General features: G+C 39.8%; 1 protein-coding gene across 1 annotated transcript in view; it reads right to left on the reverse strand.

The window, feature by feature from the left end:
- The window catches only part of RGS20 (regulator of G protein signaling 20), a gene marked incomplete at both ends in the record, with an annotated part of 40921 nt that extends 25621 nt beyond the window's left edge, over positions 1-15300 (reverse strand). Inside the window, one exon of the mRNA XM_082044670.1 lies at positions 15178-15300. Coding sequence (XP_081900796.1) covers positions 15178-15300 — 123 coding nt within the window. The remainder of the gene's footprint in view (positions 1-15177) is intronic.
- Between the last annotated feature and the right edge of the window lie 2086 nt (positions 15301-17386).

A 17386-nucleotide genomic window follows, 5' to 3' on the forward strand; every position in this document is an offset into this window, starting at 1 on the left:
TGCTTGCTGTTTGTAGACAACTCTGTCTAGTTCTCTAGGCAGGTATATCTGCATTGTTGCATATGTACACAGCCACCTAAATCTTGAAACTGCTGAGCAGCTTGGAGGCCTACAGTCCTCCCAGAACTTGTAAAACAGGCATCTTCTTCTCCTTTCTCCCTGACTAATGGAAGCAGACTGATGTCCGGCTGCATAATACAGAATGGCATAAACAAGTGCTTGGGCTACGATGAAATGGGGTTTAAAGTTGAGGGACTTTAAGCCCTGAGAGACACAGATTGAACCTCTTCCTATGCCTAAAAGGAATCTGACCATGCATTTCTCATGTGTGAAAGAAAATTCCCTCAGTCATCAGAGAAGCTTGCTCTACATGTGCATGTTTGTGATTGTACTCTTAGTCCCCGACACTGCCGCACTTTCTACAGGTTAATTCAACTTCACCAGGACAGAGAGAAAGCAAAATGTGCACATCTTGACAATCTAGTTAGGCATGGGAGTATTTGGCCTGGGTCTTGGTTCTGTTGCAAAAAATATGCCACTGAAAATGGAGCCTTTACATGTGAACTGTGTATTTAATAAAATTATCCCATATAGTGGCACCTCTATAACATACAAGGCAAATATTAAAGCAGAACTTAATTTCAACATTGATATTAGCTACTGGTATATAAAGCATTATGAAAAAATCTCTTTACTAAATTTTCCTGAACATTTTGCATTAAGTCTACATAGGTTACTGATAGACATTTAGGAGAGAAGTCCATCCAGCATGTAGAAGTTTTCTTCTGTTATACATCTGAAAGGAATGGCTTTGTCTGAGGGTGCTCTTGCTATTTAGTCTTGTCCCTTTAAATGTTCCTTAAATTCCAGCCTCTCTCTTTCTGCAGACTTGTCCTGTTAATATGTTCTCCTAATTTTGCCTTTGTGGAAAGGAAGAAACCTGTTATTGTTGCTGTTATTACTGAAAACTGGTATGACAGCTTTTTATTTTTTTTTTATACTCCCTACCAGAATATGTTAAGAACAGCTTATATGAAAAGCAATATGGAATATGTATCCATATTTTGATCACAGCATATTCCAACATTCTTGCAGTCACACTTAGATGGGTGACATAATGCACATAGTAGTTCTTCTGGGGCCCATTTTACTTTGAGGTGTGAGCAGAGATTGCTGGGCCTTGCATCTGAACTGCTGCTCCTTGCCCAAGGACAGGTCATACACATTTGTATGACAGCTTACGTGTATTGCTCTATTTTAGTGTTTCCCGCTCACTTCAATTGTTAAATAGAGAGCTTCTAGACCATTGAATGGAGCTGATTCATAGCGAATTAGGGAGCAATTCAAACAGGAAGTAAGAAGCCATTTTAGACTATTTTCGTTGATATGAAAGTGCACTTGTCGCAAATCACTTTGAAGACTGATACGCTTTTCTGAGAGAGGAGGTATTTTCAGAAGTAAAATGAGTTTCCAGGGACTTTAGTTGAACTTCAATTTTCTTTATAGATCAGCAGTATTATAATATTTGCTTTAATTCACTCCTTAATAAAAACTTGAAATGCAAACAAAATAATATTTTTTAAAGATTCGTTTTAAGTAACCATATTTTGAAGTGAACATAATGCAAGTGATATTATGGGAAACAGCTTTCTTGAACTTTTAAATATTTGTATTCTTTCAACATCAGTTACTTACAGGTGTAAGTAACTTTTCTTAATGGATCTATTAGTAATTGATTTCAAACAGAAGATGTAGGTTAAAGGCTGATGGGAGGTGGAATAAACCAGAGCCTTCAAACATGTAAAACTAACCACAGAGCTGCATCAGGTAGTCCACAGAGCATTAACATATCCCACATGTGGGGATGCCTGTTAGATTTTAATTTATAATAAAAAATAATAGCAATATGTTAATTCTTCTGTTTTTGTTTTTGTTTTGTTTTTTTATTTTTTTGGTTTTTTTTGGTTTTTTTTTTTTTTGTAAGTCGCACTGGGAAGTTCCTACCAATGACATTGTATTCACATTGTCAAAACCCTATGCTCTACATATGTGCTACTGAATAGGGTTTCTCTTAGTCATCTGCTGGAGGATTAACTTTCCTTAAGGTCTTATGCTAAAACTGTTCATTGCATTATGTTTGGACTAATGCTTGAAAAGTTATCATAATGGTTAGACTTGGCTTAGATCTCAGTGCAGCCAGAATTGTTTGCTATTGATGGCTCTGTTTAGTACTTTGTTAATTATTTCAGCACCATGAGGTTATTTTCTAGGGTGACACACTTTCTCAGGGTTGGGCAATCTCGATATATGTTCTGCCAAAACTCTCTGCCTCAGTATTTATATCAGTCAGCCTCTACCATGAGGTCTTGGGAACCTGAGAATGAACCAGTTCTGTCTCCACTTACAAGCTTGTTTCTTTTCCACTCCCACGTATCACATCTTTGTTACTTCTAAGGAAGAGGAAGCTTAAAGAGAAATAATCTTTGAGCTGGAACTAAATATTAGAAATAAGGATTTGTTTTCCAGTAACACGGCTGAATGACAGGTTGTAGAGCACTACAGTCAGCTCTGCTCCCCATGCTGGCCTCAGTCCAGCAGATGCACACAGGCACCACAGGATGAGCCCTGGGACAGAGTCCTGTGGCACAACTCCTGTGCTTAAAATCCTCGGTGACTCAGAGCTTCTGGCAGATTGACAGACTACCCAGGAAGCCAGCAGCTTGGGCAAAGAAGGTTTAATTAGAAATTGCAACATGACACATAAAAAAAATGAATTCTTTGCTGAAGTACAACTGCATTAAGAAACTATATCATTCATTTTGCTTACCATGTTTGGCAAACTGAATCCTCACTATATTCTGTCTGACCATCTCACCTTATGTATGTCAATGAATAGTTAAACATATAATGCCAAGAACACTTTTTAAAATCATGAGGTTAACATCCATGTCTAATTCTATCTTTTTTTTTTTTTTTTTTTTTTTTTTTTTTTTTTTTTTGCACATAAACCTTTGCATTATTTGGAATCATTAAAAAACCCTACACGTTTCAGTTGATTTAAAAAAAAATTCTCCAATCATTACAACGTCCAGTTTGAGTTTTGACATCAGAGAACCAAAGGTCTGTGCAAAATGTTGAGCAGAAAAAGATCAGCTTCTACATATAAGAATTGTGAGTTTCTAGATGATGGAAGGAAGCTGCTCAGTCACTCTCATTACAAGCTTCCAGAAGGTGTCACTGTGCACCTACAATTTGATTGGGGAACTTCAACAGCTGGAAACGAGTGCCAAAGCATTATGCCTCCTTGTGCTATGAGGGGTCCTCTTCTCTGCTCATAAGGGAAATTAAATGCATTAAAACTGGAGACACAAACATTTTTCCTCTTTTCATTATTAGCAAAGGGGAAAAAAAAAATCTTCACAGTATCAATGTCACCCAAGAGGCAGCTACCCATTTCTGTAGGAATATTCCTGCCATTCTGGGTCACACATAACCTAATTATTACACAGGATCCTTACCACACAGGTGTTTGGTAAGTAATAAATATAGTTAAATTAGAGTCTAAAACTGACATGTATGCAATTTTTAGGTCTAGAAAGTAGTTTGTAGTTACATTCCAGACCTGATTCAGAAAGGAAGATTAATAGGGCAGTTTGGAACCAATGTTCCCAAACAGCTCGACTTTTCAGAGCAGTTTAAAGTGAGTCTGAAAGACTGGATGCACAACGTGGCTGCACAGTAATATTCCAGCTTGACAAGATTCCTGAGGAAGCCACTGTAACTTCTGCCCCTGACTTTTGATCAGATTTTGGACCTTACAAAATCTAGAGGAATTGAGGGAATTAAGTTACCACGTTAAAAGGGTGATGAGAGACAATACAACTCAGTCACAGAATGTGTTGGGGAACACAAAAAGAGATCAGAGCTAAAATAAACTATAATTCCTCTGAAAAAGATGAACAAAAGAATAAAGTGTAGGCAATGAGGTACTGCTGAACAGTATTAGAAATGAGAGTGTTCTGGGCTCATAGATACTGGCATGAAGAATAAAACATGTATTGGTCTCATTGCAGACTAGTTTGAGATGGTGACCAGCAGTATTTCTCTAGCATCTTAAAAAGAGCTTTGAATGATGATAGGAAGAAGAGGAGCTGATCCAATAAGAATGACGGTGAGAAGGTATGAACATAATTAGGAAATGGGAAAACTTCAGGTGATATCTCCTGCCATGTACTAAGTGGTCAATGGTACTGAACAAGTACTGATTTAGAGAGGTCAGGTGGATGCTCTTGTGGAAGTGAGCAGAAAGACCTGGGGCTTCCTTGCAGAATCTCTTACTAATCTTTCTGTCAGAGATGCCTTATGCGATCTTACCCATATAAGAGTGCTTGCCTGGATTAGAGAGACTGTGGTTGCAGACAGCACAAATTACTGGCTAAATGTCATGCTTGCTTTAGGCTTAGGAGGAGGCTTACAAATGGCATCAGTTCCCAGGTCTCTCTTGGCACCAGATACCAAGTTACAGGTTATAGATACCAAGGAACTAAAGAAAAAAAAAAAAAAAAAAAAAGAGAAGGGGCGGGGCGCGCGGAAAAATCTCAGAGCTACTGAGCTGTTGGGGAAGGCACTTGATATGTTCCTGTGAAACCACATTTCTCCTGTTTGATGCTCAGAGAGACTGAAACACTTTTCTGCAGGTTGAACCTCTTCTTCTGGCCACTCTGGGGCTGTCTGTCATGTTTCCCTGCAATCAGAAATACACCGCACTTTGCTGCAGATTCTAGAAGTGTCATTAGAATGGAGAACAGCAGTCCAGATGGGTAGAAATTTGGACAAACCTATTTTTATACCCCACCTTTATGCATCGTTGTTCAAAACAACTCAGTAACAGACCGTTCTTGTGGTGGTTTCTCTCCATTACACTATGTTTTGAAAGATCTTATCCTACACCTGGGTGGGCGAAATGGCCCTTCCAGCCTCACTTAAAATCTACCTCCTAACTGAACACTGAAAAGACAAAGTGAGACTGGAAGTGTCCTGCCTGCACTGGCCTATACTTTCTTCTCTGATCTCTAACAACTTAAACATATTTCTCCTGATGATTTGGAAAGGCTAGTAAGAAACCAGTAGAGTTTGGCATTTCTTTCTGTTTAAAGTGTGTCTGGTCACAACCCAGTATGATAGTCAGGAAAGCACAGCTTTTTTATGCCTCTGAAACAACTTTATAGTCTGAGAATGCTGCTGTTGATCAGGTAAATCATTCAAGCAGATGCTATTTTTGTAGTGAAACGAAGAGCATGCATTGATCTGTACAGGGTCTGGAAGAGCAGAATAAACACAGTGCAGTGAGGAAGGCTAGTCTGTCATAAAAATAGTAACCATCTTTCAGAATGAAAAATTTCAGTGAACATAAAGAAATGCTAGTTTGAAGAAATGTCCCTGGCATTTAAGGCTGTGACTCACTTCAGTTTTCTGACTGGAGAACTATCCAGCTATTCCACGCTAAGTCGTCCAGAAGATTTGAATGCAAATCAAGAAACACCTTCTAACCCTCTTCTTTAGAGCTTGTATTATATATAGATGTTATAGATGTCACGTTTATTGAAATGCAGAATTCTGGGTAATATGGGTCAGTAAAAGGAACAAGAATTGGGAAGGGAAAAAACAGGACAAAGGGACAGAGAGGAGCAACTCAGCCACTTCCCCTGCACAGCCTGAGCACCTGTGCAAATTTGAGCACAAGTTCCCAGCACCAAAATCCACAAAGGGCGTGAAGTTTGTTTGGGATACTAAACTCCAGGATGGGCAAGGAATGCCTAAAAGGACATTCCCTTCCCCAAAGACATTCCTCCTAGAAGATTGCTTGTGTTTAAACAAATCAGTTTGGTAATAAAAAGAGGAGACCACCGATTTTCCAAAATCAAGCACTGCAATGCAAGAAAAATAATAGTTTAAAATATTATAATCCTTCTATGTCTCATAATAAGTGCAATCATTATGCAGTTCGAGAATAAATACTTTATCCTATCTATCTTGGTCTAAGTATGATCCACTATTTTTGCTCTTGATTACCCTCAAAGGAAACAGTGAAGTTGACAGAACAGTAAGAACTGGTTTCTTCTTCATTGAGTCCTAAAGTAAATCACACAAGATGTTACAGGAAAAATCACAGCTACTTCCTGAAATTAGACTGTGTTCACAAATGACCCTGAACAAATAACAAACCAAAGTTGAGCCCTTCCTCTTTCTCTGTCTGAACTCCTCAGCCTACCCCTGACATCTCTGAACTCCTAAGAATAATTTTAATCCTTGTGAGAGTAATCAAGCACTTGCAACAGAGAACCAGGAAAACTGATGTGACATTTCGTAAGATCATCAGCCGCTGCTTGGATGGTGTGATTTGGCAGCTCCTGGTTTGTTGCAGCCTGTTCTTACCTCTAACTGTTGATACGGTATTTTAGATTAGCTTTACTTTGAGAATAACATTAAAAGTATAATATTGAGGACAATTAGCCTCCTGAGCTGTTTTCAGCCACATCTGGTAGGAGACTGAAGATCTGATAAGCTCAAGATCTCAGCACCTAAGTTCCTGAAAGTTTCTTTGGATTCAGTGCCCAGCACAAGAATGGGCTGTGAGAAAGGCTAAGCCTTCTCAGACATCAAAATCGGTCAATAAGCTGTCACAGACCCAGGGCGCACCAGTTCACCTGCTCACAGATCCCTGTCGTTTCTCAGGTGTTACCCTTCAGCACACCTTTTGGATGTGGCTGATGGAAAAATATTCTGCCTGCTTCAGTGTTTTTTAATGCTTGTGATGAGACATACAGTTACTTATACTGTACATAATAAAGGTGCTTTCACAGAATCACAGAATGGTTGGGATTGGAAGGGACTTCTGGAGATCATCCATTCCAACCCACCTGCTAAAGCAGGTTCACCAGAGCAGATTGCACAGGAATGTGTCCAGGCGGGTTTTGAATGTCTCCAGAGAAGGAGACTCCACAACCTCTCTGGGCAGCCTGTTCCAGGGCTCTGGCACCCTCAAAGTAAAGAAGTTTCTTCTTATATTCAGATGGAACCTCCCATGTTTCAGTCTGTGCCCGTCGCGCCTCATCATATCGTTGGGCATCACTGAAAAGAGTCTGGTCCCCCTTTGACATCCACCCTTGAGATATTTATAAGCATTGATAAGATCCACTGTCAGCCTTCTCCAGGCTGAACAGAACCAACTCTTTTCCCATGTGGCCTCTGTGAGAAGAGTGAAGGTCTCTCCCTTGCATTTCCTGGCTTGGTGGGCTTTGATTTTGACCTGCTCCCAGGAGGATGTGCCTAGCTGCTACCTAGCAACCTGGAGCTGGGCTTTAAAATGAAGGTATTTGTGGTAGGATATCCTGATCTCCTTTTGTACCTTTCTTTTGACTGGATTATAAAGAGATGCAAATAAACAGGAGTAAAGAGCTGTCTTGTTATTGCACAGAAGGGGCCAGCAAAATGTAGGACTGCATAAACTCTACATGGCTTGAAAGAAACATTTATTTTACTCTAGAGTCTGGTTCATTCATGACTTGTGTTCTTTGCACCACTCATGGGAAATGCGTATCAGGTAGCATGCATTGTATGCAAACAGGAAAGGGGAAAGAGTAAACTACTCTTCATGCTCACTACATATACAGCAGGGAGTAATGGACTTAAATTGCAGGCAGGGATATTTGGGTTAAATATAGGTTTTTAATGGTAGGATGGTGAAGCGCTGGAGCAGGTTGCCTAGACTGTGGAGTCTGTGATAGTGAGGTTTCAAAAAGCAAGTGATGTAAACCTGTGCCATGAAGGGCTTGGGGATGGTTATCTTAGCAGCAAAAGACAGATGACACTTTCAAGCTCCCACTCAGAACCACCTTTGATGATACTGTACCCCACATCATTCTCCTGGCCACTGGAAGGATTTGCTAATTGGAGTGGACTGGCTGATACCTGCAATCCAGGCATGACTTATTCTGGCACTTTAAGATTCCTCCGGCACTTGGAAATCCCTGAGAAATCTGAGCAGAAAGAAACCTGCACCACAGTTCTTTCATTTGGATATGAGGTGTGTTGGAAATAAAACAGGGTGTGATGGGAACATTGTGCTCAGGTGATCTCTAGCACATGATGGCCTCTAAGAGAAACCATAAATCAGAGCAGCACTAACTGTATTCTGTCTTATCACTCCAGGGCTGGTGTTCCATGAAGTTACTTCATTTTAGTTTTGTATTTTACTACAAATCATTTACTTTCATCAGTCTGGATGTCAGAGACATATTATGGAGTAAAGGTCAATTCTTCCTGACTGACTGACAGCCAAACTAGCTGCCTTTTTAGGAAGGTCTCCATGGTCTTCCAGGGAGAGACTGATTGTTTTTCCCCAGTCTCCTTCATCTAAACTGATGATTTTTGCTGGTGAAAGGATATCCTAAATTAATGTATTCATAGATCTGAAATGACCCATATCTTGAATTAGTTGATTTAGATTTAGGCTGAATGGGTTATTTATTAGTCAGCATAACATTTTGTTCCACTTGAAGAAAGCAATCTTATATTAATGAAAATGGTTTCTGTAATTCAGGCCAGTCTAGGATTATTTTGCTGAAAAACGTCTTGAACTGGTGTAAAACCAGTTTATCTTTTGCATTTTGTATTAATTAAATTATTTCTGACCGAGATATCCTAATCAGCCCAGAATTCTGCATTTTTCCATTTCAAAGGTGCACAGCTAAAGAGGAAGTTTAGGCCTATTTCAAACATAAAATATGTAAATTATTAAATTGTAAAAACACAATTGCAAATTATTACAAATTATCTCTGAGGACTAGAAAATTTGCACACCATTAATATGCAAGTAATCCACCTATTAATGTGTAGTACCTCATTATTTTGACAAATTTTACAAAATAATGCCATGTGATTGCTGTTTGTGCAGCTATTATTGGCTCATCGACAACACCGAGCAATATATCTACCTATTCTCAGAACAGTGTTTCTGGATGCAAAAGAAAAATCTTTCATGAATTAAAAAAATATTATTATGGCATGTAATCAGAGAACAGTTGAAAAAGAAAGGCACTGTGAAGAACTCTATTTCACAGAATAGCTGAGGTTGGAAGGGGCCTCTGCAGATCACCTAGTTCAACCTCCTGCTCTCAGGCTTCCTAGGACTGTGCCGGGCAGAGTTTGAACACCTCCAAGCATGGAGACTTCACAGTCCCTCTGGGCAACCTGCCCCACTGTTCAACCACCCCCACAGTGAAAAACCAAACAACTTTATCTGCCTGATAGAATAATACCAGCATAAACCACATTCATCTGTTCTTACATTCATGTATGACGCTAAAGATTAAAGCATATTATTTTTTAAAGGAGTTATATTTAATGATTTGAGCTGCCTGGACCAGACTAGTATATAAGGACATTCAGATTCACAAATGAGAGGACTGTCTCTAATATCATTTGGTGTTTCTGCTGATGACCACCTCTGCAGAATCCTGTCCCAGTTCTGCTCATACACACGCAGACACTTGGTCTCCAGCTCCGACACTTGGGCTCTAGGGGACACCAGTGCACCTAAACACAGAACAGAGCGATGCTGGTCACTGGGGTGACCATGGCCTGTTGCGGATTGTTCTGGTTTTAGCTCTAAGAATAACTATTAAATAGCTAGCAATGTTTTTTGTTGGTGTTTTTTGGTTTTTTTTTTTTTAATTCCAGGCCTGTACTTTTTACTTTCAACTTATTGGTTTGTTTTACTTCCCTCACCCAACACAGAAAACTGTAGGAGCTTTACCTGACCAGCAGATTCGTACCCTGATGAATGTAAATCCTTCAAAGATGAAATGTCTTTACCATAGTTACAAGTTAAGCTAAGCTAACAGATCTCCTGCTTCAAATGACCAGATGAAAGGGAGGACTCTACCCCCGCAAATGACCAGTACAGTTTTTTTCACAGCACAGATGACCTGAGCCTAACAAGTGCTATAGAGCTGGGTATGGCATAACTCTGAAATGCTGCCTCCTGTGCCTCAAGAGTGCTTTGTGACTTCTGAAAGCAGCAATTCATGAAACAAGTTTTTCCTTGGAGGAATTATCTTGCAAACAAGAGAAACATATTCAGTTTCTACCTGGCTCCTCTTGCAGAATTGTGGGCTGACAGGCCTTAATCCGCCCAATAGCTCTCCTGACAAGACGTGAACCAGTATTTTGCTGGACACTGCAGGTCTCAAAAGGATTGATACTTTAGGATTGATACAGTCTGTAAAAATACACAGTAGCCCTTTCTTAACTAGTAAAAACAATTCAGGGACAAGATAAACCCTTGTTATAAAGGATACATGTCAAGAAAACAAAATTAACCAGCACAGAACACCACAGAGAGATAATGTTCTCCAGCTTGTCCAAGAAATAATTTTGCTTACCTTTAAAACCAACTGCACAGAATTTTAACTCGTTATCTTAATGTATAACTATTTAGCAAAATACTCTCTCTTTTCTCTACCTAAAAGTATACTGTATTATCAAAGAAGCTGTCATTTAGACCAGCTGCTCATAACTTGGTTGTCCTAAATGCCCTGTAATACTCCCAGTTCTCCCTCAGAATTCTGTCTCCCTTTGAAATGTTGCTCCAGAATAAAACAGGGCATAAAATATGCCTCAAATTTTACATCTGCTCTGTAAGAATAACTATTTTGGCAGACGAAGAATGTCAGCTGCCAAGTGATTCAATCCACAGCCATACAGTTTGCATCCCCTGCCCATCTCAAACATATGAATGAGATAAATTGTGACTATTAAACTATGTTTCAGACTATTTAACTAAGCACAACACCTGTTCAAAAGAACAGAAAGAATGTGTTCTTGGTATTAAGTTACTGCTTATTTTGTTCTTAACACCCTATGACACAATCACAAACTTTAAGACACACAAATGCTACAATGACTAAGTATGAAAAACAGACTTCACAGATAAACAATCCTGACCTGAAAATGCACTTGGGAGAGATTATATCGACTGAAGAGGGTGAAAATATTTACTAATATCAGGACTTTTTTTACTCTTATAAAAGATAAAGACAGTATCTGAGTTCAGAGGGACTGTTGACGGTAATAGTAACTCATGACTGACAGCACTCATCACCTGAAAACACTAGAGTATTTGGCAAAGCAGTGCAATCATTCATCTGGCATGTTGTCCTTTGCAAATAATATTCTTAATGATTTTTGGCCTTTCTGGAGTTGTTTGTGAATGGATACTTACTTTATCAAACAAATCATGATTCATAGCAGTTGCTGAATAATTTAGATGAGCTATGCATGGTCACGAGGGACTCCCACACTACATGCTGTTCATGGAATAGCGTTTGACGTCTCCAAAACCAAAAGATCTCCGTAGAGCTGAGGTCAGCTAGATGAAGGAAAAAGGATGCCATACTTCCCCTGAGATCCTCCTCCAGCCAGCATACTTGTGGCCATTTCAGCTCCTGCCTGGTTGCCCACACAGAACTCAAATGGGTAGGACTTGGCAAGCAGAAAGGCAATGCCAGTATAACCAGGGTCTTATTAGGCTTCAGCCTACACATTGATGTTAAAGGAAGCTTAACAGCTGCTCTCTGCCTTTCCTTGGCACACACTTTCTCACTTCACACTATGCTTTTCTTCACCTCCATGCCTTGGGGAACAGAGGACAGAAAGCCCTTACAGATAAGACAAATCTCAACAGGAGCTGGAAAAGATTCTGCTTTCAGGGAGCAGCAAGAATAGGGCTGCTCTCTCAGGGAAGGTGAACTGGAAGCCAGAGAGAGTCCACAGCCCAACCCACCCCACGGTACCTGGCAAACAGGACAGACATGGAGATGGCCCAAGCAAGGTGCAGATCATAAGGCAGCATCCCAGCAAGGTGGAAATTGCTAATAAGCCATTAATGCTTATTAGTGCCCTTAGATCTGACACTGCTGTCCTGTCTGTGCTTGTCCAGTTGCCTATTGTCTGTAGGTGTATTATTAATGTAAATCCAACCAAATCTGGAGCCTCTATGCTTAGAAATCATAATTACGTTACAGAAGTGAAATGGGTCCAATCCAGATGTAACCTGGATGTGAACTATAATGTGGCATCTTTGTGAACATTCTTATCCTCTTCTGAGGAAATGATGGCAATGAGCTCTGTGTAACAGGACTTTGGGCAAATTGTGTCACTAAGAAAACATTGTGATCTATCTGCAACCTCTCACTATCTCCCTGCACAGTGTAATGTTTCTGGAGTATTTATTTAGTTAACTGGCAAAAAGTACATTAGGAACACACAAGAATGGGTCCATGTCAGCTCTGGATTAAGCAAGTACTTGCATCTTGTGTTGAGACTTGTAAAAAGTTTATTTATTTTTGCTTTTGAACACATTTATAAATCAAGGTGCAAGCATATCAGAGGGAAAGGCTCACTGAGTTAATTTAAATGTCATGAAGAGAATTTAAAAGGCCTTTAAATTCTGCCTACCACTTTTCAAAACATTTCTCTTGTAATTCAGTTTTTTGCTGAAAGCATGTTCAAGAATAAACAAACCTAATTCAAGTGTTCTCTTAAAATATTTTTTTTGCCCCGATTTATTTAATATTTCAACCTTGGCATGTTGAATTAGATGGCAATTTGCTCAGAGAAGCAGCCACCACTCACATTCAGAAACATCAAATTCAAAATCCCACCCAAGGCGGAAGGGAACATGGGAATTAATGAGGAGTAGGGGGATCAGTCTGATCAAAGTCCCTGTCAGTCAAGAAAATTTATGGGTGTAAGGACATAGTTTGCCTTGCAGCAATCAATGTCACATATAGAAACACTACCAGAAAGAATCTGAACTTTCTGCAGGCTTCAATGTCACCAGGAAAAAAAAAAAAAAAAGCTTTAATGTGATCTTGTCTGTTCTGGGAATGTAAGTGACAAACTAGTCTGGAACTTTACAAACTTCAAATTTATATCCTAAGTCCTGGGAAATCATGGAAACCCCCTATGCCTTGGTTCCCTATCAGTAATAAAGAAAGATATTTATTTCCTACATGAAGTAAAGCTTGCAATTTATTTTAGCTCCCCAGCCTCAGGGCTGTATGCATTTCTAGACAGGTAAGTTTTCTAACTTCCTAACACTAACACTGTCCTTGTAGGATCACAGAACCATTTTGGTTGGAAAAGACCCTCAAGAACATCAAGTCAAACCGTTAACACAACACTGGCACTAAACCATGTCACTATGAACCTCATCCCTGTGTCTGCTAAACCCCTCCAGGGATGGTGACTCCACCACTTCCCTGGGCAGCCTGTTCCATTAGAGTGGTAGACTCAACTCCTAGTAACATTGTTTATGTTGCATGTGTGAAAGGATCATTTGCTGATATCATTTATGAAGTTCTGGAGACATGTTCTCCTAGAGCATATAGCCTCACCCAAGAACTTTCACATGACAGCAGTTTCACCCCAGCTGAGGCTATGAAGAGCATCTCCTGGCCTGTCCCTGCTACCAGAGATGAGAGTCACACTGCTGGAGCTGCAGCACTTAGAAATATTTAGCATTTAGAAAGCACAAACCCAGGTAAAGGGAATAGCCAGCAGGAGAGGGGAAGCTGGCAGTGCTGATGTTTAAGGAACTGTGGACAGTAAGAGGCCCTGAACTTTGCAGTGTCATTTAGGTTCCTCTGCAGATAAATCCTTTCACAGCAGAGAGGAGAGAAACAATATGTTGTCCTCTGTGAGGTCCCTGACTCAGCCCTGTGCACCACGTTCTCAGAAGCTCAGCAACAAACTATGATTTCAGGCGAGAGCTGTAAAAGCAATCACCAAGCTGAAAGGAATGATTAACATGGGGTGAATAATAGAATGGTTAAATGAGAAATTACTATGGACATGAGCTGTGGAAAACTCAGTATATGGGTTTCAGAAGGTATGACAACCAAGGATTAAATTTAGGAGCCACTGTGCCTGTGACGAAACCTCCTTTGCCTTCAAGAGCTTCAAGAAGACCTCATGCTTGTGTGCTAAATCGACAGATAATGAGACAGAATGACATGAAGTTCTAAAAGGAGTGTACTTGGTTCATTATCAGAAACAGTCTCCTGATAGTGGCAAAGCAGGCTGAGTATTTCCTCTCAGCAAAACTCATTTAGGATTTCTGATGAGTGTATTCCTGTAATTAAAATGAAATGGCCTCCTGGAAATGGACATGCACTGGCTAAGGAGATGGGATGGGGAAGCCAATTCTTGCTTTAACTTGAATGTCCATAAGGCAGATGTGCAACAGGAAATGGCTTCTTCCCCAGTCTTGCCTTTCACCAACACTGCCAACAACCCTGACTGGCTGCCTCAGTCCACCTCCACTCTGGTGCTAAGCTAGTCTGAAAAAACCCCAAGCTTTGTGGTTCCAAGAACGCGTGACTTTGCTATCACATTCTCTTCCCTACCATGCACCAGGGTGCATCACTTCTGCACCAGGGTTTTAATAAGATACGGTTTCTTGCACCTGTCTTTCTTGCTCTGTTGAGCTGCACAGGAGTGTGCTGATCACTATATTTATAGTGTTTGTTCACCTCTCAGGCAGCTTTCAGGCTTTTGACAAAATCTAGAGGATAGATGACTGCTGTTTTTAATTAAGCAAAATGGTTCAACTCTACAGCTTCACTAGAGGGGATTTTAACGCCCTAACAGATTTCAGTATTATGCTGTGTTTGATTTCTTTGGGGTATATTCTTTTGTTAACTATTCATATCAATAAAAATCATCTGAGGTAGCATCAGTAAAAAATGCAGACCTTTTCAGTGTATAAAAACCATGAAACAGCATGTTTTCCCTCCCCCTTTTAACCACAGATCAGCTCCACAAAGTATGAATCATTTTTATGAGTTAGATGGATGTGTTTAACATGTTGTTTGAAAGCAAATACTTAACAGGAAGGCAAATCAACACCTTTGTCACTGTGGTTGCAACATGCTGAGGAACAGAATGCAGATGATTATGCTCAGGAATAAAGGAAAACTACATGAATACCGATGTCTTGGTGACAAATACCCTATGGTTGTTATATATGACATTAACACTTTCTGCTTCATTCCAGATACATGATTTTCCCCCTCCTTCAGGACATTTGGATAACTCTGGATGATATCTTACCTTGAAAATCCACTGTGCTGCTCTAATATCCTCTTCATCTTCATTTTGGAGGGTCTCCTTTGCTTGACAGTTGTCTGCATGGTAGCTGTGAGTCCTGAAGTAGAGAAAAAATTGCCTCCACATTGAGAAACAAAAAGGCTGTTCCTGAATCCAATTTTGCAGTGACCTTTCTTGGAAAAGCACCACTTTTATTTAACTATGAAACAAAACCAAATCCCAGACATTGGGCTGAACGACAACAACATAGAGACGGCTCGTCCTTACACCGATGGGCAAATGTCAGGGCCTCTTGCAGATTGCCCGTTCTTTCTGCAGCCTTCACAGTTCTGGAGACAAACAGGATTATCTGTCCTCAGATATCTGCGCTGCCTCATCCCCTCAGCATTGCGCCAGCTTAGAGATTAGATTTACGACTTTGTAGGTTTTAGTGAGTTGAAAAGGAGGAAGACGGGCACATAGTGGTTGAATACATGTCAGAGAAACAGGCTGTAAGAATCATGAAACACATTCTATCACCTCAGAGCGAATGTATTCCATTTACAATTTGAAGGAACAAGCAACTCAGCACATAGTTATACTGTGCAGGCAGCACCAAATGGAGATGTCTGTCTTAGGTCAGTGGCACCTGTCAATCACGTTTTTACTCACCAACTGAACAGATGGTCTACTGGTAATCCTTCCAGCCCCAATGAAAACACCACACAAGCAGCAGCCCTGTCTGCAGATGGAGACAAGCTATATATAAAGACTAAGACTCAGGTAGATTATTAATAGATTATTTCTCTTAGCTTTTTAGAGGGCTGCCAGCCTTTTGCCTTCTGTTTGTCTGCATTCACTCGCTACTTATTTTTTGTGCTTTTCAAAATACAGCCAGGAGAAACACAGAAAATTTTGGAGGATTATTAAATTGTTAACTTTCCATTTAAATAATTATTTGAACATCATTTATAGTTCTGGGCATTATCAATGCTGCTGTAATGAGAGCTAAGCAAATCATAGTGTTCCTTGTGTGGGAAAGCATACAGAACCCTTTGAAAAAAATCTTATCCTGGAGACAGCAGAAGGTCAAGCTCATACATATGTTAGTGTTCACTGGAAAGAATAAATCTTTTAACTTATACTTAATTTTAGAATACTTCCAGTTTAAATAATTTTATATTTTAAATTAGTATTTTTATTAGAATTAGCTGAAACTTACAAATTAGAAGTTACTATAAATGAGAAGCCAAGAGACTTTCCATTTTGAAAGTGTCTGATGGGATATTCTACCTATTTGGAAAGTTTACAATGTCTTTTTCCAAGTTGAACAATATGTCTAAAAAAACTTTTTTTTCTGTCAAGAGTCACAAGCTTTGACAATTCACCATTGCAGATATAAGGCAGGGCTAACACCATCTGCCCCATAGCACCTCTTGTGAGTAGGGGTGCCTTAGTCACATCTTCCTCTTTTAAGAGAAATCCAGTAAGTGCCAAGGAGAAAAATAAAGAACAACGAAAGAACATTTTTCCAGCATTTGGCTTGATGAGCTAAATTGCAGTAGAAGTCATCACATAGCAAGAAAGCTGCTGCATAGGTTCTGGTAATAAGTCTGACTGATGTTGATGTTTAGGTAACCTCCTTCTTTTCTGTCCTCTGGCCAGGCTTACTGTCTGCAGCACTGCATAGCTCAGCATTTCCTTTTTCCTCCAAAAAGCTACTGCTCTAACCTACCCTTTGTTTTGTGAGAGGGGATGGAGTTAGAGGATCTGTCTGTCTATCTATCATCTATGTATCATCTATCTATCTATCTGTTTATCTATCTATTATCTATTATCTATCTATCTATCTATCTATCTATCTATCTATCTATCTATCTATCTATCTATCTATCTATCTATCTATCTATCTCTAATTATTTTAACACAGAGGTGGGCTTTATTTCGCCTGGTACTGCAGCAGTTTCCAGAGAAGGGTGCTTTTCCTACACATTCAGATGCTGACCCCCTTGTCCAGAAAAGAGCACAAAGCAGCAGAGACTGACAGTGAGAGGAGGAGAGATCCTGTAAGGTTGCAAAGAGAGGCTGGAGACTCTGAAAACCTCCAGCTTTCAACACAGAAGAGGGTGTTCAAGAGACAAACACTTGTGCCTACTCCCTAAAAAATGTACTGTACTATTTTAGCCCCAGCTATAAATAGTTAGTTTTGCTCTGGCCTTTGTGTTCCTGTTTC

The sequence above is a fragment of the Streptopelia decaocto genome (assembly GCF_964273445.1).
Source record: "Streptopelia decaocto genome assembly, chromosome: 2".
Taxonomy (NCBI): domain Eukaryota; kingdom Metazoa; phylum Chordata; class Aves; order Columbiformes; family Columbidae; genus Streptopelia; species Streptopelia decaocto.